Here is a 23,550-nt window from a genome sequence, read left to right as displayed (position 1 = left end):
TGTAGTATTTCCTTTGGTATTAATACTAAAGGCAGCAAGTCGCACTCTTATATATTCTTCGGCCTGGCAAGTCTCTTCCTTTATTTATAAGAAACCCTAACTAAGCATTACTAATTAAACTATCCCCTCGCGAATTTCTCCCTCTAAAACTCTATATATCCACGATATCTATATCAATAGCGTATTACTACTCCCTTTATTCAATGCATTTACACTACCGCCAGTAGCTACTCACTAGCTGGCACTGAATTGTCCGAAAATACATTAATGGTGATTTTGCCACTGCATAGAACTGAAATATGACATTACGGCTTCTTTGAGTCTCGTGAAGTGGTATTAATATAGCTATTCTAGCTTATTCAAGGTCGGCAATAAGTGAAACTAGTCTTTTAGCCAGGTGTCTGCTCCTCCAGAGGCCTCTCTTCGTCACTCGGCGTTGTAGGGAAACCGAAAAGCCAATACCTGCTGAACCGTAACAATGCGATCCCCGAAAACTTCGTCTTTTTCTCCCACAGCTTGGGCCAGGCCAGACCTCCAGCAATTTGCCAGCATCGAGTGTGGTATGAGGGGACAAAGTGAATGACAATCACAATCCCCAGAATGCTGAATACGATGATCAAGCCTATAAAAGATCCGAAGCTCGCAGGTAGGAAGGGTATGACATTTCGATCCATGGAGAATATCCCTGCGGTCAATGCTACTGGGAGAGAAGACTACGAGATTAAGAAGATGATTAGTAAAAATTAGTTTTAACAATAATTTGGTACCTTTAACTCACCATCATAATCACTGATAGCCATTTGTTGTCCTGGGTGATCTTTTGCTGGAGGATACCTACTTGGTTGTTTTCAAGGCTGAGTTGGGTTTCAAGCTGGATGGGTGGACAGGTTTGTCAGTGACCGTATGCTTCGTCTTCGAATGCTCATCTAAGAAGCAGGTGGGGTATGTAAAGTTATAAACTTACCTCTCTGGTAAAATAATCACACTGTTCCGCCAAACACTCAAGAGCCATCTTCTGCGATTCTAGTTCACCTAAGATGATTTGGATTGCGGGAATGGACCGATATCCGTTGACTGGCTTGGTCTGATCTTGGAAATAGATAGCATCTTGAAGACAAAACTTTTCACAAGCATTGACGGTTTTAGATAGCTCCATTGAGAGTTGCTTAGAGAGCATTCTGACTTGTACGATCCAATTACGAGACCTTCGAACCTTGTCATCGTGCTTCAAGGCTTCTTTGGAAGAGGGTCGCTCTCCAGAGAGGGAGAGCGAATAGTCGGGCGCCTAGTCCACTCGTTAGTTGGGAGACGGGAAATCCGACCCTTATATAACACTGATTGGTTTGCAGATGTTGATAGATACCCTATCGCTCTCTCTCAGTAGCTTTTTCATCGTTATACTGTTCTTTACATCTTGTCCGGCCGTGGTAGGAATTCTCCCACATTGCTTGTAGTCTCCCGTGCCGACGTGACGAAAAGTGGACTCACATATTCACGGATACTTTCTTTAATTTTTCTGACCAATTTCTGCCACTCACACTTGACCTGATTCAGACGAACACGAAATACCATCAGAAAATAACCTTTGGGGTTCCAAATTGGCGTATCTGCAGCGGAAGTGCCCAATGCCAAAGGGTCCATGAGCATGCCTCCTTCCACATCCAGACTATCTTCATGGTAAGACGTAACGGTTTCCTTCCCTTCTCCGTCAACGTCGAAGTAGTTATCGACAAAGCCATACGCAGTCCACCTAGTCTCGTCCGTTCCGACAACTAGACTGGAAATTTGAGCCTCGTAGAGAAAACTAGACGGGCCGCTGCTTGTCCAATCAAGGAAGGAAACGTCGCGGGATTGCCGCAAGGGGCGTCCATTAGCATCTCGGCGATGATCCTCGCGTGTCTTCGGGGATTCTCTCCATACATAGTATGGCAAGTGAAATGCTAGTTGAAATATCGCTATCCCTTTGGGCGGAAAGGTTACCCCAATAAAGTTCTCAAACCCGAGGTGGTTGTAAATAGCAGTGCGAAGGCTTGGGGTTTGCCAGTCCGATGATGTCCCTAGGAGAGAATAGATGCTCCAACGATCTAAAGCAGTGATGAATCTACAATCAGTTAGCGTTCGACATAAGATGAAGATGGGCAACGCTGGTGTTCACTCGCATTAACCGGCGGTCGGCGTCTGGCACCTCTTCTTCTCCCCTTTCGCTTACTCCTTTCTGTTTTTGATTTTCACTCGGGGCGGACTCTGTTAGATTCCCCGGACTAACGATTACCCCCGGTTTGACGTTAACTGTAGTGTCGTAACTGAGGGGAGGGCTGGAATCACCACAGCGGAAGCGCTAAGGTAAAGTCCCATGCATGAGCTTTCATAGTCTTTTGTAATGCAAAATTATATGTGACTGAGGATTAGGAAACTTACTGGTTTCTTCAGCTCTCTATAAAGCTTGCCTGCAGTCAATGGTCCTTGATAAGGTCTTTGACGCCCCGGCCCCCCTCCTTCCTCGAACTCCCTTTCATCCAAATACGCAACAAACCGCTCGTTCGCTTCTCCCTCATCTGCTCCGAGAGCTTCCAGACTTGCACCAATGCAGTAAGCCTCAACCATATCCGCCTGGGGTGAGCAGACGTCTGATTCGTCAGGGTCTAGCATGAAGGTGCGGACGACATTCTCATTCAGTCCTTGAGTCACGATGTAGGGTATGTTTTCGCGGCTGTAATCAAGATCCGGTCGACGAGTCGCAAACTCCCTGTTCCATTCGCAGGGTGTTAAATTCAGGCGCAAACTTGTCCTCTGGGCAGACCTCTGTTCTCCTCGACTATTGGCCATATGAATAATGATCAGGGTCAGCCTTCCCCTAGCCCCCACTCGGCGAAGGACAACAAGAACGGAGAGGAGGGTGGCGTTAAGAGGCACACCAAAAGGCTAAAACAACAACAACAAAAAGAAAATCAACACGGGAGCAAAGATACTTGAGGACAAAGATAACACCTGGTGACCCGCGGCTCCCCGGCCATGGATTAAGCATTATATTGAACATTGCCGCCACCCAAGTATACCACGTACAAGAACGAACCGAACCACCCTTATAAGCATCTCAAATATACAATCCATCTTCAATCGTTGCACTCGCCCAGTCGCTACTGGCCTCCGCCTCTGCAGTGCCCAACTCCCAGCTTCGAGTGCCCAACTTCTATCGTTTGACTACTTTTTCAACCCTACACTCTGCACATCGTGGCTGCTGGCAATAGGTGCAATTTTCCGTTTGTACGGGGATTGGACCATGTCCGCAAGCGCACTGTAGCAAGCATTAGCTTTGATACGCTTTCTCGAATGACAAGTGTGTTTGGAGTTGTTACACAGTAGAACACAAATATTGTCTTCTTCTTGCTTTTCGAGGGAGGCTATGAGGGCGGTATTTTCGTCAGCAAATTCACTTTGTAAAGATCGCTAAGATGTACAATGGACGTACTATCCCCCCGCGGCCTCGCCTCCCCTTGAATACTTACAGTGGGTCCAAGGATAACATCACGCCTACGTAGGCCAACTCAAGGATTAGCGAGTAGAGAGTCCTGAAAGCACCTAATATTTCCTCTTTTGGGGACTTTAACGAGGTTTTAGGGCGGCGTTACCCAAGGACCCACTGTAAGTGTTTAAGGGGGCAGTATCAAGATGGAACACATGCCGTGCAGTAGTCTGTGGAACATAACTGCTCTGGTGATCTAGAAACTAACCATCTTGTACTCGGTGAAGAGATTTTTTCGGTCTGTGCGACGTGACTCGTGACACGTATTCGGGCAGCAATGAGGCTGTTTAATTAAGTAAAGGATTAGAATTGTTAAATTGAAGTGTTACATGCAATTACCTACACGATTTGGAAAGTTATCTGTAACGTGAGTATGGCCGGGTTGAGGTTGAGAAAATGCCAAATTTTAAAATGAGATGCGGTGAGCTGAACCCTGCTAAACCTGGCTCATCTATGGCTTAAATATGAGAGCTTTTCCCTTCGAAAGTGTCCGTTTCTAACACACTGCAAACCTCATGCAAGGAAACTACGGGAAGGTTTGGTTGTCCAGCGGTTGCATTTTGTTGGTATAGAACAGCCTGTCACGGCTGGTTGCAGCCTCTGACAGTTCTTGCCAAACCGATCTCTTCGGCCCAGACAGCCTCACGCAAGGCGGAGGGATGGCCAACGCACTATGGTAGCGAACTCCCTGCGCGACTGATCTTAGTAAGTGTGATGGGTGTGTATCTATGTCTGCCACAATGAAAGCTAGCCTTCAATTGTCATGAGGTTATCTCATGGCTTAGAAAATTACGGCCCCAAAAGCGGGCTAGGAATGGCGGAGATAAGGTGTTATTTACCTGGCCAAGGGGGGGCGTCTCGCTTAAAGCGTGCTACGCGCGCAAATCCGAAATTTTTTCTCAGGCACCTACGGCAGCTAATTTTTAATATAATTAAGTAGAAGCCGCATATCGAAATCACTATTAGCTTTTGCTCTTTCAGAATCTAAAGCCCTTTTGTTTCTCCGATTGCTCCCGCTAGAGTTATAGCTGCGCGATAGGAGGGTAAGTTCGAGGCGCGCAGCGCTCGCTTAGTACCCCAAAGCCCCCGCCCCGGACGCTATCCGCTAGCGCAATGTGAGCGCGCGAAAGCAGCACTTTTTGGCTGCCCCTACAAGCCGTGTTGACTAATTCTTAGTTCTAGGATTGCGAAACCGCGTGCGCGCTTTCAGAATCTCAAATTTTTAGGCCCGTACGATAATTTTTGGGGTGGGGGGATTGCGCGGGCGGCCGGTTGGTGAGGGAGCAAGGGGGTCGGGGACTAGGGCGCGGAGGGCTTAGCGCGTGTAGGGGTGGGACCGTATTTTTTGGGGGGTTCAGGCTCAATTCCAGATGCCAGATTTGTTGAGGGAGTAGTTTCTTTTTAATTGCTTGCAAACGGTCTTCGCAGCCGTGAGACCCGATTCCCAACAAATTGGATTCTGCCGCCTGCCGTCGCATCGGGGTCTGGTTCTAATTGGGCGACCGGCGAAGCTTCCTTGGTTCCGACTTCCGAGGCTCGGGTTAAGATTTGGAAAACCGGAGCCCACAGAAAACAGAGGTCACCACCGGGTGTCGATCAGGGGTGTCGATGGCAGAATCCTTTTTTGGCTTAGCGCTCGGCACTTCCCGACCCTAGAATCGCACACACGACACCAACCCTCCTTATCCCCCCTCTTGCCTCCCCGGTATTAAATAGGAGTATTAATGATTTTAAAGTTTTAATAATACCTAATTTATTACTTATATTTACTTAAGCCTTTCTCTCAAATCAGAATTCTTAATATAGGTATAAGGAAGTTTATATAAGAGCTCTAGTTTTGGGGCGTAGAATAGGCGAGGCAATTATTGTGCCCGAGGCAAATAAGTTCCAGGTGCTTAATCGCTAAATTTTCAGGCTCTCTTAAGGTCGATATCCCTAATTAATACCCCCCAATTGAAATCCCCTAATTGATATCCCCTAATTAATACCCTTAATTAATACCTGGAAAGGTATCGTTTTATATTTTCCCATTCTACTAGAGGTTAAGAGGGAATATGCATTACTATAAACCTGTAAGACCCTAATCTTTTTTTTGACTAATTGCGATATAACTAAATTTGTCTGGAAATAATAATAATGGCAACGAGCTATTAGAGCAGAGAATGCAATACGCGCATTAGGTACCAATATACACTAATTTGCACATACTGGTGCAGACAAAGTAATGTATACGGGCACCCGCCACCGCTTGCTGATTTCGGCTAGTGTGGCCCCCATCGACACCCCAAATCGATCCCGGGGGGGGGTCGTTTTACTTTTTCCCGTTCAAACCTCAAGCTCTCGAGGTATTCCGTTTAGTATCGATCGAAATATAAGCAGAGATATATTTTTTCTCCTTACCAGTGCGAAATTAAGGAAAGAAAAGGTGTTCTAGGGCACGCAAGACCAGCGCACAGGTGGAACAGTTTAATGCCCCGGACTTGCAATAGAATTTTTTTCCAGGAAACTTAGAATTTTTTTTAAAAATGACAAAAGCACGACTGTAAACAACGGATCTCGACTTCTTTTCCTTATTTTATAGTTTTTTTGTGGGACCCTTCTTTCATATCATTTCCCCTGGCCTTTTATTGAATTGGTGATACACTAGCTTGGCTAGCTTACCAGTCCTTCCAGCATCAGGTTTAACCACTAATTTAGTTTTTTCCACTCACATTTGTAATGCTTCACTGCGGAGCTTTACGGAACGCTTACTAATATATAGTCATTTGCTTTATTAGCTGATTTATAATGTATCGGAGAAAGTGAGCTTGGCACCACCCATATTGCTGAAGGCTAATGGGGGATAAGAACTATACTTTGGACACTTTTCTCTCTTATTTCACTCTTTACTCTGCCTGTATCCAGTCATTTTATGCCTAGTCAACTTTCAATTCGTTTTTGCACCTCCATATTGTTCCCATTTCAATAAGTTCTGAGCCCGGGAGTGCTTTACTATTATAATTTCAGACGACAAGTGAGCTCACTAAAGTCCATTTCCTTCTTTGAGCTTAAGCAGTGGCTACTCTAACCAGAGCTAAGCCTTGAGTCCTGAGTACGCTTAGAATGCCATTGGAGTTGAGCACAAAGCTCTTATCCATATAGGAAAAACCTCCAAACTATATATATAGTTCTTTATAGAGCCTGGATCCCTAAGGATCGTGGCTTACCATGAACCATTTATCGCGGCCGGTAATCCACCACGTGGCTTTCCTGCTCGTGACTTCTGCCTGAGGTTCTATTGCACTGCACGTGCAGTTGCAGAGCCTAAGGTCCTCAAGCCTTATGGTGTGTGTAACAGTTCGCTGGAGAAAATGCTCGCTTAAATTTACGCAACGAATAAACATGGACGGATTTTAATGCCGCGCACCTTCATTGCCTAGTATATATATGCTACGGCTGGCCTTAATAGTTTAAGGAGCCTTCTCCCAAAATAGCCGTACCTCATCCTACCTTACCTTACCCTTACCTTACCCTACCTTACTTACAAAATTTCCTCTTAGAGGACAAGAATATCACTTAGTCATGAGTGGTACTCCTGTAAACTAGTCTATCGGCGAGGCTATCAAGTCCGAGAGAACATTTTTACATACGCAGACTCCCAAAAATGATGATTATCCACATGTTAATGTATGGTCTTCGGAGCACGATAAGGACGGCAATCTAGTCTACCGGCCGCCTGCATCCCAGTTGGTAGACCAGATGTGCTTAGACACCCATGGGCCATTTGGTCAGCCTCGACTCACAGCGGAAGCTCCGATAGGCAAGGAGATGCTCGAAATTCAACAGTATACTTTGGACCAAGCTATGGCTCGGAAATGGGCCAACAACCTACGATTTCTAGCTCTGAAATCTGTAGAGCAGCCAGGCATGAACGAATATTTCCCGTTTCCCATACCTAAAACCAAGTCGATGCACGATCTTTGGCTAACAGAGCCTGGCGAGTTTCCTGGCACTACCGACTATGTTACGGTTTCCTATTATTGGCAGACAAAGGAAAGATTTCCGAAATATACCGTGAGCGATGCCCAGTCATCCACGCCACGGCCGGTGACGGCTCCCAATGAAGTGCTTAATCGTACAATTCATTTTGCTACATACCACAATACCTGTTTTATATGGATTGACCAAGTATGCATTAATCAAGATAATCGAACTAACAAGGAGCTAGGGATATAATCAATAGACCTGGTATTTTAGCGGGCCAAGTTCACCGCTGGAATCCTATCCGTATCCGTTTACGAGCCTCGATATACAGAGGCTCTGAATGGTCTCCGCGAAGCTAGGTATCAAGATGATTACGGCTATCTTCCTCCAGCTGGTTTGGGTAGAGAAGCAGAGTTGAGCCCAAGACCATGGGATATAGTTGGGTTGTTTGAGATTTTGGCTTCAGATTAATGGCTAATACGAGCTTGGAACTTTCAAGAAGCAACTTGCGCTGGAGCTCATCTGGTGTTACTCCTCAAATGCCCCAAAGGACGAGGATGGCAAGGAGACGCGAGAAGATGGGATGGCGTCATTTGCATTGATTCCAATCACCTTCGGGCGTATTTGGTACTCAAACTCCCGCTAAACCCGCCATTTGAGACCCCCCTTGAGGAATCAATGGGATTCCATCGACGTTTAACAGCCAGCAGAGCGAAGCTTCAAAATCTAGCTCTCTGTGATTTATTTTTGGACCCATACTAATTGGCGCTAGAGTTGGTGTAGCCTAGCTGAGCTTCAGATCCCTGTACCTATGGTAGCACAACGAATTATCGAGAATTGCAGTCTATGATAATATTACTACGGATGTTGTTGATACAGGACTGTGGAAGGAGCTTGTAAAGAAACGTATGTGCGCCTTCTTACCTCCGACGGTCTAACATCCGCCCGAGTTCTTGGTGTTACCCCAGACTTCCCTTTCCTAAAACCGACATCCAGTACGAAGAACCCTGTCGGTCGCCCCGTTTGCTTTGCTCTTCCAGCGAGGGGCTTTTGCTGTCCAATCAAATTCACAAATTCGATGCAGCACAGCGCCCAAGCCACGATCACGCGAGAAAGCCCAACATCCTTCGGCGTTCAATGAGGCTTATAGTTGAGCGCTCTCACTTGAAAAAAGCTTCAAAATAACAAGCTTTCTCCCCAACTCCTGAATAGCGAATGCAAAGAACCAAATCTATCAGAATAAATATGCGCAAGTTCAACATATCCGTCGCTGAGTTCTGGCTCGTTGTCCTTGTCCTTGCCCTGTCGCTGGTGACTATCCTCGCTGGCGTGAGAGGAACCAATACTGGCATTCCTATCGCAACCGTAAGTTAATCCCTCAATTCTGACTTTGAGCTGCTCAAACTCATGATATCTTCATCCTTCACCACCCTTCTTAGTCTTACAGCTCACTAACTTTCTCAAGTTCAACACTTCCTCTCTAGGCCTCGACGCCTACCATGACCCCAGTTCTTCCCTTCACGATGCCGTCGTTTCCCTGATTCCGTCCGATGTAGTCAACCCACCATCCATCACACAGTACCTCAACGTCAAAGACTGGTACATCATGCACTACTTCTCCGTCTGCTCGGGGTACTACATTCCTTCGTCAAGCAACCCCTCTGTGCTCACCTCCAGCACAACAAACATAACATGTGTGAGACGATATTCGGGGTATAGCTTTTCGCTCCATGATACCATTACCTCGACGCTATCTTCTGAGGTCATAGGTCTTGCCGAAAAAATGACGGCCCAGAGATGGAGCACGAGGACGGCAATTAGTGCGTGGTATACGGGGGTTTCGAATGTGTTTCTGAGTTTTGTTGCGTTGTCTTTTGCTCTTTGGTGTGGTAGAGCGTGGTGGAGTGAGACTATTATTATGTCTCTCGTACGTCCTTCCTCTCAATCCCCTCCCCTCTTTTACATCCTAGTCATCCCAGCGAAGAGTTAAGACTCGACGCAATTTACAATCATCCTAACAATCACAAACACAGATCGCCTGGCTCTGCTTCTTCATCGGCTCCGGCATCATGACGCACCAAATCCTCTCCATCCAACGCCTCTCTGGCAGCGGTGTAGGGCCGAATCCCTACCCCGGGTCGTTCTTAGCATTGACGTGGGCCTGTTCTGTTTTTCAGTTTTTGGCGTTCTGTATTAGGTGGTTGGGGATTAGGACTGTTGGGAGGGAGTGGGTGCTTGTAGGGAGAGGATCGGGGAGGTGGAGGTGGAAAGAGGAATTGAATTGGAAGGGGGGAAGCAGTGGGAGACTTGTAGTAAGGATTCTTAGGAATATGGGGTTGGGATAGGGAAGATAGGAGGGTTAAGGGATAGGTTAGGAATTGGGGTGGGAGTTAGGGAACGGGGTTAAGAGCTTTTGGACTTTGGTTAGGGAGTAGTTTCCCAAATGTTATGTTTCATTCAATCCTTTTTATTCCTTGTTGATCTCCTAGATCATAATATAACTCTCACCGACTCAGTATCGTGGAATCAGCGGGCATTAGAGGATCGTTCCGTTATGGACTTCAAAGTTTTACGATTTCTTTGGTGGCCAAAGTTCGCAGTTTCCACTAATAAATCACGATTCAAAGATAACTTATTATTTGCAGTGGAAAGTTTCTTTTGGGCTAATCCTACATCTTGCTATGTGGACCCATATTTATTGGCATTTTCCTATGCTCATCTAGCGCCAGAACCGAACCTTTCCCGTCCTTTATCACACACGTAAGAGTAGCTTTCCATCTCCAAATCGTTAGCACCTCAGCCATTGACCTCTTGCTTCCCCAACTCATAGCTATTCGAAGTACAGTCGCTAGCGAAATCGGCCTTTTGCCATTAAACGCTTTTAGGAATTTATCGGAGAAGTAAAACGATGTCCGGGAGGGGGGAGGGCGGGTCGTTTTACATTTTCCCAACCCGTCGAATAAAGACGAGCAAGCTCGGTCAAGTTTTACGGTCACGGAGCAGCAGGGCAGCAGGAGTGTTGGTGCTAACGGGAAAAACTAAAACGACCCCCCACCCCCGGGGGGGGGGGGGGGGGGGGGGTCGATTAGGGGTGTCGACGACTTGACGACTTGTAATTGGCTACCTAAGCTCTTTAAAAATCTTAAGTTAGATTTTTTAATATAAGTATGAGCTACTGTTGCATTAAATGCGGTTGTATTGTAATATATTCGGATAATGGAGAGGAGAGAGGTGTGGCACGGATGGCTAGAGCTAAATACAGTGTGTGTAGTCACGTGAGCCAAGCACACGTGACTTACCTGCAATTGCCATGCAACAGCTACTATATAATAACCCTTATATTATAATCCCGTGCTTCTTAACTTATAATAAAGAGATTCTTTGAAATAGTATTTTAATTTAAGGGAGTTTATATACTAATTAATTAAGTTTTAGTTTTTAAGCCTTATAAGGCCCTATAAATCATGGGCTTATAGGGCTCTTATATCTGGTTTTAGGGACTTTTTCGCTAAATTTCTAGGCTTTCTTAAGCTTACCTTTAAGCTATAAAATATGAAATTTTCAACTTCTTTAATTTAAAGAGCTATTACTAATCCAATTTTTATAAAAAGTTCATATTTAAATAGCCCTTAATTAGCGCTATAAGGAAATAAAACAAGAGTTAAATTATATTAATTCCTTATAAAATTGAATTAAAATAAAGAAAAAACCAGAGTTTTGGTGTTCCTGTCCGAGCGCCTCTACTTTGGGTTAGTGGTTAGTTTGCTCCCCATCGACACCCCTAATCGACATCCGGGGGGGGGTCGTTTTAGTTTTCCCCGTGCTAACAGGCAGGCAAACAATGCTGAGGTCACGACCAGAGCTGGTAATCAATGCAGTAAAGCCTTAATATATGAGGGTAAGTTTAACGTTGATTGAGTCCTCTAAAGGACAAGGTATAATGGTTGCAGAGAAAGTTGAGGGGCCTGAATCACGCTAGCCTGATTTAGGAGCACTAAGACAAAAACACACATGCACGTGATTTGCAAAGTATACAACAGGACCTAGCTTTCTTACCTAGGCTACTTGGATTTCTCAGGATTACTGCTTGGGTATGAAAGTTCTTTCATTGCATTCAAAGTACAGAAGAGAAAGAGGTACAAGATGATGCCAAGATTTTGAGGTGAGAGTTGTGTGGCACAGTTTGTGCCCCTGAAATCGCGCCTGCCACCACAGGTATACCCGTGTGTCAGCCAGCCTAAGCGATATGAGGTCTTACTTCTTGCCAACGTCGTTTCTAATCTTAATAATACTTTTCTTGCACCAAACCCACACGAACAGGCACGGCTACTCGCTGCTCGTCTTTCGTGAGTGGAAATCAATAACCAGGCTACCTCACGGAACTCACAAGCTTTGCACCAACTAGTTGGCACGCAAATAACACTAGCGAATGAGGCAACAAGACAGCTTCTGATAGGCCGGAAGATCGCCCTTGAGGCTTACAGACATCCGCTCTCCCGGAAATAGCTGCTTCATTCGAGGATTGCAAGCCACCAAGCTTTGTTTCCTTGCTCATATCATCTCATTTAATCCTTCCACCCGAAAGCAGACGATCCTCGCAAACCAAAACCGCAACAACCAAACAGTAAAGGTATCCATCATGACTCTGAAAGTTCTCATTGTCGGTGCTGGTTAGTAAACGCCGTATCCTGCCTCGGATTGTCAAAATCTAAACTTAAAAAGGGGTATCTGGTTTGACGACCCTGAAAGAATGTCTCGCGGCTGGTTTCGAAGCAATAATATTCGAAGCCCAAGGCCACATCGGCGGACAATGGCAATATACAGATCCCGATCCCGTAACAGGAGAAGTGCACTCCTCCATCTATCAAGGCACCATCTTCAACTCTTGTCGTGACACAAGCAGTTTCAGCGATTTTCCTATGGATCCTGCTAGTTACTCCGTCTACACTGGTCACAAGCAATTTGTGCAATATCTGCATGAGTATGCAACATTCTTCAACCTGATGTCGCACATCAAGTTGGGCACCAGGGTTATGAAGTGCGTACAGCTCGAGGGAGGAAAGTGGGAAATCACATCTTCGGCGGAAGAAGGCGCCAAGACAGGGACCTACGATGCACTTTTTGCTTGCACGGGCCACAATACAACGCCTTTCATACCTCAATTCCAAGGACTAGCAGATTTCAAGGGACAATTCATCCACAGCCATGTATACAGAACACCTGGAGCATTCGAGGGGAAGAAAGTCGCCGTGATCGGTGTTGGAAGTTCAGGTATCAGTTCCAAACCCCGACCCTCTTTACCCCTCATTGATATCTCTCGTAGCCGTGGACATCGCCTCAGAACTTGCTCCTCAAGCCAAAGCGCTCCACGTGATCACCCGGAAAGGTGGCTGGATCATACCACGCTTTGTCTTCGGCAAGCCAGTTGAGGCATTCGATAGTACGACTTCCTTGCCCCCAACTAATTCCTCATGGTAGGTACTAATGAGAGAGCGTACAGGTAGATTTGCAGCAACTGTTCTGCCATCAGCTATCACCAAATGGGCCCAGACAAAGCTGTGCAATCTCTTCATAGGCGATCTTCCACCTAAACTCAAACCCAAACATGGGATCCTTAAAGCAAATCCGACAGTCCGGAGTGACTTCCTCGAGAAAATCCACGTCGGCCTTATCACACCGCACCGTGCTGGCATAGAAAAATTTGCGGAGAAGGGGCTTTTGTTGACCAATGGCATGGAGTTGGACGTGGACGTCATTATTGCTTGCACAGGCTATCTTGTCTAACTCCAAAAATTTACCCTTGAAGTTATTACCACTAATGTGTTTGCAGATTGAATTCCCTTATCTTCCAGAGGACTCGTACAGAGCCAAGAAAAGTCTCTTTATAGATTCTCCCAATTCAGTCAACTTGTACGAATTGGTTACTCCGCCGAACTACCAGAATTTGTTCATCATCGGCATCCTTGAGTTGCCGTAAGTACATCTGCTCTTGCCTCGGATCTATCGGATCACTTTGCTGAAAATATGTCCTTCAGTGGCCCGCTTCCACCCATGGCAGAAATACAAGCAAGATGGTCCGTTGGGATCTTAGCTAAGAAATTCAATCTCCCAACTCGCGAACAAATGTCCAAATCAATCGAACAGTTCCAACAACACCTCGCCAAGAACGTAAGTCCGCTTTAGACCTAACCAAACAGTTTATTCCTCGCATACCATTCGAACACCATTTCACTAACAAACTTTTGCTTCAGTACGTCCACTCAGACCGGCACACCGTCACCATTGAGCCCTTCCAATATGCCGACCGTCTCCTGCGGCCCCTGCACGCAAACCCCTCCTTCAGCGCACTCTTCCGCAAGATCTTCACGTCCAATCCCTTTCGTGCTCTGTCAGTGTTGAATGCGGTGTACATGAGTATCCCGTCGAGTGGGCAGTTTCGGTTGTTAGGTGAGGGAGCTGATCAGGAGATTGCTGTGGCGTCGATATTGAGGATTGCGAAGGGGGCCAGGGAACTCAGCAAGGAGGAGAAAGAGGCATTGAGGAAAATGAGGGAGGGTGCCTCTGTCCCTTAGATTGGTTTTAGGTCTAGAAACTTCTTCAGGGGGAAATTGTCTTGTCATTGTAAGATTATTTCGGGGTAGGAAGTTGTAAGCCGCCGGGTGAGAAGAGGTTCAGCATCCTCCGCATTCTGCTTTTCCTCCCAGTACCCCCCCCTCTCTAGGCTTTCTGGGTGCAAACAATGTCTGCAGTTCGCATCGCACACAGCAATTCAAAATTTTGTTCTCTGTCTCAGTGGATACCTCTTGCCCTTCATGAAGATGGTATTCACCGTCTTCGCAGAGGGAGTCGTTGGTTGCCATTGCCCACTGTTTTGCGTCAGCCCGTTTATCTTCACGCATATCAATGAAACACTTATATTCACTCGATACACGGCCTTCCCAACCTCCAACTTCCCAAATTACCGATCTAGACTCCCCTGAAATTTCTCGCCATTCCCCGGGACAAGCTTATGCGTCTCCCTCAGCTTCAACCCCAGCTTATCGCCTGGATCGAAGCCCACTGGGTAGCACCAGATGAAACTCTGAAGGGAGTATCTATCTCCATATGGACTTGGAAGGAGCAGAAATAAATCCTCGTCGATATTGATCTTCAAGAGGCGAAGTGCTACGATTGGATCACTTGGAGGAGTTGTCGGTAAACTCTAGTTTGTAACAGTGTTCAGGACATAGTTGTTTTGCTCGAGGGTGAAGATCGTAGGGTAGTGTTGTGGTAAACACTCGTTGACGATGTAGGTGAAACGTTCGTTAATCATTGTGCGTGCTCAGAAAATCAAGTTGTACCGAAGCAAATGAATGGCTGGAATGAGATCTAGCAACAAGACACTTGCCCGGATGATTTTGGCATATCGTCAACCAATATCATGATCCTTGATAACTATGGTCAGATGCCAATATTAAAGAAGTTAGAATAGACCTTACAAGGGGCCCAATTCTCTCAGTCTATATATCTTTAGAGGACAGAAATAAGTGCCTTTAATTACTTATATTCTGATTTCAACTACTTGCTAATACAGGAATAGCTAGTAATATATAGTACAAATACAAATATAGAAGTAAATATAGATTCTTTATTACTTCTATTACTATTACTCTTATTATATAGCCTAAAAACCCTTTAAGCTCTATTAAAAAGCTTATTAAAGAAATAGGTAAAATATAAAAATATAATAGAACTAATAATAATTTTAATTATAAACTTATTATTTATTATAATATTTACTAATATATAAAGCCTTTATAAAAGGTACTTATAAGAGCTTTCTTTATTATATTAAAGAAACTAATATAAAACTACTTTTATAATAATTAGCTATTTTAATATATATATAAAGAGGCTTATATAAATATTTGTAATCTTTTTAAAAAATCTAAATTCTAGTATTAAAATCTAAATAAATAAAATATTATTATCTTAGCTTTTATACTAATTAAATATTTTAAAAATCAATATTTAAAGTTATTTAATTACTAATTAATAGCTTATATTAATTATAATACAAACTTATATTTGCTTTATAAAGTACTTGTCGGTTTACTAGTAATTGTCACGAAACCGAATCTCTGGGCTTGGAAAGCAAGGTAGAGTGGCTCTTAATCCGAGGATTCTAAACTAAGGAAGGAAGCTCGTATGTACAGGAGCTTTGGTGTTCTAAATACTAGCCAGCCGCATGCGTCATTAGTGATCACGTGACGCTAAATTTCCTAGTGAAGCGGCAGAGCGTAACAGTAATATATGGCACTGTTATATAGGCATGAAAATACTAGTTGCATTAGTTAGTAAAGTTGTTATTATTTAGAAATAGGGATTGCAGTATTATAGTATTAATATGCGATCCCTAAATCTGCTAAGCCTAAAGGGGTCTAGTCTACTAGTCGAGTTACTAATAGAATGCAAGGTTATATAACTATATCCCGTATCTCATATCCTATTACTTATATCCTATTATCTATATCCCGTATCCCGTATCCCATAACTATATATATAACTCCCAAAGAAATAGCTATACTAATACTAGAAACTCTCTAAAAACACGAAAAATAGTATCTTCCTCTAATTATATATAAATTCCCTAATCCGGCCTAGTACCAGATTTCCCAAACGCTTTATATATCCATATTACTTCTGAGGTTTTAGTTATATACTAAAGGCCGCAGTCTTTTATATGTGACTTCCTCTCTTATAATATTCTTCTATTTCATATATCTATTTCCTGCCCTATTTATACTCGATTTACTTCTCTATATTTAATTATATAGTATTTGTATTAATTAGGCGCTTAAGGGTATTTATTAGCTTTAATTTCGTTATGAAATTAGCAGGATTTAATTCTCCCTTAATCTATTTAACTTCTATAATCTCTCGTTATTTATATATCTGGCAAAGGTATATTATATTAATTATTAGACGCTTTTCTCGAGTAGTTCCTAATTTGACGAGGCATTTATATAATGACTTCAAATCCGTATAGACTACTAGTAATAATTCTATTTCTAATATTCTATTAATTATAGATTTGACTAAAGCACCTATATTAAAGCTATAAGCCATACTATAGAGTTCCGAAGCTAGAATACTTCTAGTAACTCTCTTGTATTTAGTAAAGAACTAGTAAATAATATTAGTATATCTAATTCCGTTTACTAGAACTAGAATATATCCGATTTAGGAAAAGAGATCTTTATTATTTATAAATAAAGTATTTATAAAAATAATTAAATATAAGAACTTCTTTACTAGCTTTATAAATCTTAGTTCTTTAGTAATATTCTTAATTTGCTATTAAATATATTTATTAAGTGCCTTTATATTAGTTTTCGAGGGTTTAATAGCTTAAGTAGTAATTAATAGGTTATATAAAGCTTCTGGTTAATAGACTAATATAATATATACTTCTCTAGTATATTAGGTAATATATTAGTCCTTAATAAAGAAATCTTAATAAATAGTACCCCTATTACTTATAGTAGTAATATTTTTTATAGAAATAGTTCAGAGGTTTTTATACTAGTATTTCTCTATAAAAGTAATTCTAGTAATATTTATATAAATAATACCTCTATTAAACTTAAGATTATAATTAATAATAAGGCACTTATATTTCTTAGCTAAGAACTTAGCCTTATAAAGCTTTAGTATTTTGTTTTTATAAAATTATTAGTTCTAATAAATAAGGTATTATTAGTTTAAAGGCTAATAATTCGGAAGAATTACTTACTATAAAGAAGGCAAGGGTTATAAGTTAATTATTTTATAGAAAGCTTATTAATATAATAGGAATAATAAGTTTTAAACTAGTAATTCCTAGCTTCCGGTATATTATACAGTAGTTTTATAACCTTTAGAACTGAATTATTATTTAGATTTAGCTCTCTAATAAGCTTATAAGATAGGTTATTAATTAGATATAAGCTTGTAAGATATTATATAAATATAGCTTTATAGTATTTATTATTATAATAATAATACTAAGGATAATTCTCTAGCTAATATATTAAATAGTAAGTAATTATATTAATATTATATATTTCTTACTATTATTATAAGCCTAAATAACTAGTTTTAATTTCTTAAACTCTTTCTCTATATTCTTATTCTTAGTCTTATTAATAAACCGGGAATTAAATTTTTTTTTTTTTAGTATCTGAGATCTAGAAGTAATCTTAAATATGCCCTTTTCTAAAAAGCTAGTAACTTTAACTTAATAGGAGTTCTTATATAGGTTATTATCTTATAGAAATACTATAATATCCGGGTTCTTATAAGAGTATTCTTTACTATATTTTAGTAAAATAACGGGAATAATAAGAGGAATTATACCTGTATTACTTTTAGTTTTATTATAAAGTTCGGGAATAGATTTAGATTCGGGGCTATTAATAATAACCTTAATATCCCTTATATAAAAGGGCTTTATAAAGGTTAAATAGAAGGTAGTATTACTATATAATAGAGCTAGTATATAGTTCTCTCTATTAATGGCTACTAGTTTATATAACTTATCCCAATTACTAGATTAACTAGTATTTCTTTTATATTATATAAGAATATCCGAATTCAAGAAAAGCTTATAAATATTAGTAGTACTAGAACTATTTCGGGTATTTAGGGTATTTGTAATCTAGTATCTAGCCTAAAGCTTCTAAATTTCTACTATTACTTTCTTAAGTACTACTAATTATTATAATATAATTAGTAATAAAGTATTATATTTAGTTATTTGAGGTAAAGTACTATAAATTAAAAGAGTTAAGATAATACTATTAGGTCTAACGGAATTACTAATAGCCTTAAAAGCTATTTAAAATACGGTATTCTTATTAATTCTATTAATTTTGGCTATAATAATAAAATAAATATATTAAATTAGGCTATAGTAGTATTCTATAATTCCAATAGAATTATAAGCTTCTATAAGAATAATTTTAACCTTAGTTCTTATAGTATTTATAAGCTAAGTAAACTTCTTACTAATAAACTGCTTTCTAATATCTATTATAATCTAATTAGGAGAGCCTAAATAGGTATTAATCTAATATTATTTTAGGGTATCCCAAATATATAATATACTAATATTTTAAAGCTATTAGCCAGCTTAATATTAAGTATCTTTATTAATAATATAAAATATAGGCTTACCGGAAATATAGAAAATATTAATAATAATAGAGTAATTAAAGCTAATATTATTTCTTAGGTTAAATTTAAATTATTCTAGTAATTATCCGAATTTCTAATATTACTTATAGTATTTTATAAGGTATTTAAAGGCTTTTATATTAATATTATAGCTTGCTTATTCTAGTATATTTTAGAGCTTACTAATAAATAAGTAACTAAAATAGTAATATAAATATTATAATTTAATTTCTATAAAAAAGCAGGAATTATAAATAAAGAATTCGGAAATAAAGCTTTATAGAATAGTATTCTAAAGTAAGAAAAAGTATTTAAAACATTATATTATAGGTATAAAGCATTTATTAGAAATAATAAGATAATTAGTAAGATTATTAAAGTAAATCCCTAGCTTATTTATATTAGCTAAGCTAAGTAGAAATAAAGTTTTTATAAATATAATATAGAATTATACTTGCCTAATTAGTATTCTTACTATTATAGATCTAATACTAAACTAGATATTAACTTAATCTTTAGTGGTTTTATTAAGTTAGATACTACTATTAGTCTATTATAAAGCTTGGAATTAGTTAGAACTAGTAATTAAGAATCTAGAGACTCTAGTATTAATTATAACTTTATAAAAGTAATAAGTATTATATCTTAATATATTATTAATTATAAATATCTAGATATCTTTTATTTATTTAATAAGCTTTAAGATATAGTTTTTGCCTATTATCTAGTATATAAGAGAAAGAAATATAAGGTTATTTATAAGAGTATTAGTTATGGAAATAGTAGAAATAAGAGCTATAGAAGCAGCTAGAAAGATCTTAATAAAAGTAAAGTAAGAATTAGAGTAATATTTCTTTTCTTTATTTATTTTTATTAGTAAGGCTTTAAAAGCATTACTTACTAGTTTATTCTTACTATTTTTATTATTTTCTTCTTTTTTAAATTTAATAATATACTATATATAAGTATTACTAAAGCATTTATTAAAGTTATAGATATTTCGGGATCTAAATTAGTAAATATTTCTATTCTTAAATCAAGTCTTCTTAGCTTCTTATTTCTCTAGTATATACTTCTATAAGTAGTATTTAGGTCTCTTATATATAAAATACAATTTCGGAATATAATTATTATAATTATAGGGCTTATAGTAATTATTATAAGTTCTGAAATTATAACTGGGTTTATATTAATAATTTCCGAACAAGTAGTAATTTAAAGGATTTTAAGAATAGTATTATTAATTAATAAAGAAAATCTCAATATTAATCTATTATTTCTTCTTATAAATAGTAATAAATAATTAAAGCTTATTAATAAGTTAGCCAAGATTAGGAAAAGAATTCGAGACTATATATTAGTATACTAATATACCTTAATAAGAGATAATAATCTTATTATATAGAAATTTGGTATTTTATAGGATAAGTACTAGTCTATATTATAATTTATATAGGTTATTAATTAGTAACTAGACGAGCTTAAATATTATTTTTTTAGGATATTAAGCTATTATAATTACTATTATAGTAATATTCTACTTATTTAAGTTTTAATATTAGAAACCAGGGCCCTTAAAAAAGCTGCGAATATTTATATAGGCCTTTTTATATATATATTAAGAGAGCTAGTTATTATAAAAGTAATCTTATACTAGTTTCTTTAATATAATAAGAAAAGCTCTTACTAATACCTTTTATAAAAGCTCTATATATTAGTAAATATTAAGGAAAATAATAAGTTTTTAGTTAAAACTATTATTAGTTTTATTATATTTCTATATCTTAGTATATATCTTTACTATTTCTCTAATTAGCTTTATAATAAGAGAACTAGCTAAAGGGCTATTTAAAAATAGTAGAGGTAGTAAAAATAGTAGAAATCCGTTATTACTAGCTCTTTATAGTCTAATACTAGTAAGAGTAATTATAGGTAATAAAAGAATATAAGTAATAATTAATTTAGTTTATTAATTTCTTATAATACTATTATTAAGAAATATATATAATAAGGTAATAGGGCCTATATTAAGGTCTAGTCTAGTAATAATAATATTAGTTATAGTCTAGATATATTACTTTTCTTTCTAAATAGTATTAACTAAGAACTATATAATAGTAAGTCTCTTATTATTTTATTTAATATAAATACTACTATATTATAAAATAGCTTATAATTTATATAATATATATTAATTTAAATAATTAAATACTTCGAGATTAAAATTACTAAAATCTTCCTTAAATAATTCCCAGAGATTATTATTCGTTAACTTCTTTATCTTATACTATAATAGTCTAGTATTAAGGTAATTTAGAACTTCCTTATTATTATGGGTAATTAGGTTAATATTACCTTTCTACTTTTTTACTTATATATATTTATCTTATAGTTCTGCTATACTAAATCCCTAGGGCTAAGCCCTTCTTAATATATATATATAATTCATAGCAAGAAAGGTTTAAAGATAAGGTAGTTTATAATAAGTTTATAGAAAGGGTTTAGTAATAAAGGTATCCAGGTATCTGGTTCAGATACCAGATGCCTAGTTCAGATATCTAATTGAGATACTAGATATCTAATTCAGATACCAGATATCTGGTTCAGATATTAGATGCCTTAGATATCTAGAGGTATTATAGGTATTAAAGTAAATATTTTGCCCTTAAATATTTTGTTTATAACGAGAAATTTAGGAAGTAAAATATTATAATTCCGAAAGGGTCTAAAGCTCGAAGTACTTGATTTAATAATAAAATCAAAGTAGTAGTTAAAAAACTTTAAGGATATATATAGGGTATAAGTTCTAGAGAGAGAGTCTCGTAAATACAGGTATTATTATAATTCCCAGATACCCGGTATCTGAGATGCCTTGCCAGATGCCAGATACCTTCTAGGTACACGTGATACGGCCGCCTTACTAGGGAAATATGCTTGGAATATACTAGAGATATTTAGAAGGCTAAGCTCCTTCGGGACTAGTATATTATAGGGTATATATACTTCCTCGTAGCCTCCTGTATTCTAGTTTTCCCTTCTTTAGCTTTAAATCATTTTCGTAAGAAACCTTCTACCTTACTTTTCAAGCCCAGAATACTATACCCGTAATAGTATTTAAAGCTCACTTCCTTTAATCCTATAGAGAATTTCAAATAAACTAATTCAGAACTATTAGTAATATAGGCGCCGCTAAAATAACGGAATCTCAGAAATACGAGTAATAGACTTTAGAATAATAAAAGTAAAAAGCTTTAGAATTCTTAAAGAAATTAGATATTTATACTTTTATAAATATATACTAGTAGTATATTAGAAACCTTTCTGAAAACCCGAAAATCGAAGAATCTTAAATAAAGGCTATTCTTTAACTAAGTTCTAGAGTAATAGGCACTTATAAGCTAGTAATCTGACTACTACCCTTAAGTCCTATCCTATAACCTTATAGGCCCTATATATATGCCGGTAACAAGACTATTAGGGAGAATATAATAGAGAAAAAGTATAATAAGTCGATTTCCTAGAATATTATATAACTAGGAACTATATTAACTTCTACTAAGGCTTCTAATAAAGCTCCTACTAGTTCAGGTTATCCTATTAGTAGCCTTTCTCAAACCGAATATCCTATTAGTATTTCTAGAGAATTTATAGACAAGTTTATAGAAATAGAATCCTCTGCTTTTATTATAAAGCTTCTAGAGACTAAAGACTATATTACTACTAGAGAGTTATATAAATGGGCTAAGGAACCCGATATCTTGCTTTCAGATATTAATATTATTATAAAGAGCTATTAGGAAAATGTTTAAAGAGCTATTTTATATAAGAATACCTATAGTTATAATAAAGCTATTCTCGAGAATATTAAGCTTTATAATACTAAACTCGAGAATAATATTAAATACTATATAGCTATAGTAAATTGGCTTATAGTAGCTCTAATTACTTCTGCTCTAGCTACTTCGAATTCCTCTCAAAAGAATTCTAAACTATTTCTTGCTTATTCCCGTCTAGGATCCCCTATATCTTATACTTCTTTTAGAGATACTAGAGTTACTAAGCTCCCAGATCTAATTCTCTTTACTAGAGATTATATTATCTTTAATAACTAGCTAGTTTAGATTAAGAATAAGCTATAAGGAAATACTAATTTATATTTCTTAGAGAATCTTAAGATTATTTATATTTCTAGTAAACTTACTAGTAATACTCTTGTCCTAACTAATTCTTATATAAATAAAGATAGTTCAAATTAGTACTATTAGCTCTTAGAGTTCTACTTTTATTTAAAGAAGCTATATTCTAATCCTAATAAGATATAGAATACTTGCTATAACTTTAATAAGCTTTAAATATACTTTAGTTAAGTATTTCAGGAGTTCTATATTCTTTTCTTATAATTATTTATAGAAAATAGTATTAGTCTTTAAAATATTAAATATAAACTAAATAAGAAGCTCTTACTAAAGCTCTAGAAATTAGTATATATGTACTATAATAATTCTTCTATTAATACTACTTACTTTACTTAGTACTATACTACTAATAATTAGTAAATTAAGGCTATATATAAGAAGACTAAGAAATATAAAAAGGCAAGAGCTATTCTAGCCAAATTTACTTCTAGTATTATACTTTTATATACTTCTAAGAAATATACTTCTAAAAAGAAGCCCAAGAAGCTAATATTAACTACTCTTATTAAGTATATATTTCCTTATAAGCATAAGTAATATCCTATAAAGACTAAGGATCTCTTAATTATTAAGTATTTTAATTATAATAAGTTTGGCTATTATACTAGATATTATCTAGTTTTATATAATAAGGAAACCAAGATAGCTCTTTCTAGAATTAAGCCGGGCTTA

General features: G+C 37.9%; 4 protein-coding genes across 4 annotated transcripts; 3 read left to right on the top strand and 1 right to left on the bottom strand.

Moving 5' to 3' along the window:
- Nucleotides 1–389: 389 nt before the first annotated feature.
- K444DRAFT_693166 (uncharacterized protein) lies at nt 390–2,826 on the bottom strand (the record flags this gene model as incomplete). Its single annotated transcript, XM_024887839.1, has 6 exons — nt 390–713; nt 779–871; nt 965–1,285; nt 1,489–2,101; nt 2,166–2,338; nt 2,419–2,826. 6 exons carry the CDS (start codon nt 2,824–2,826, stop codon nt 390–392), a joined length of 1,932 nt encoding a protein of 643 aa, XP_024734316.1.
- A 3,904-nt stretch (nt 2,827–6,730) lies between these two features.
- Nucleotides 6,731–7,957, top strand: K444DRAFT_632510 (uncharacterized protein; the record flags this gene model as incomplete). The annotated part of the gene is made up of 4 exons (XM_024883483.1): nt 6,731–6,751; nt 6,818–6,847; nt 7,109–7,690; nt 7,760–7,957. 4 exons carry the CDS (start codon nt 6,731–6,733, stop codon nt 7,955–7,957), a joined length of 831 nt encoding a protein of 276 aa, XP_024734315.1.
- A 771-nt stretch (nt 7,958–8,728) lies between these two features.
- K444DRAFT_665763 (uncharacterized protein) lies at nt 8,729–10,129 on the top strand (the record flags this gene model as incomplete). Its single annotated transcript, XM_024887110.1, has 3 exons — nt 8,729–8,851; nt 8,952–9,413; nt 9,520–10,129. The coding sequence occupies 3 exons, from the start codon at nt 8,732–8,734 to the stop codon at nt 9,829–9,831; spliced, it is 894 nt and encodes a 297-aa protein (XP_024734314.1). The 3' UTR covers nt 9,832–10,129.
- A 1,724-nt stretch (nt 10,130–11,853) lies between these two features.
- K444DRAFT_566466 (flavin-binding monooxygenase-like family protein) lies at nt 11,854–14,273 on the top strand. Its single transcript, XM_024877131.1, has 7 exons — nt 11,854–12,156; nt 12,209–12,757; nt 12,810–12,926; nt 12,987–13,264; nt 13,317–13,459; nt 13,522–13,654; nt 13,738–14,273. The coding sequence occupies exons 1-7, from the start codon at nt 12,126–12,128 to the stop codon at nt 14,056–14,058; spliced, it is 1,572 nt and encodes a 523-aa protein (XP_024734313.1). The 5' UTR covers nt 11,854–12,125; the 3' UTR covers nt 14,059–14,273.
- The last annotated feature ends 9,277 nt before the right edge of the window (nt 14,274–23,550 follow it).

The sequence above is a fragment of the Hyaloscypha bicolor genome (genome assembly GCF_002865645.1).
Source record: "Hyaloscypha bicolor E unplaced genomic scaffold K444scaffold_117, whole genome shotgun sequence".
In the NCBI taxonomy this organism is placed as follows: Eukaryota; Fungi; Ascomycota; class Leotiomycetes; order Helotiales; family Hyaloscyphaceae; genus Hyaloscypha; species Hyaloscypha bicolor.
This window is presented reverse-complemented; position numbering and strand designations above follow the sequence as displayed.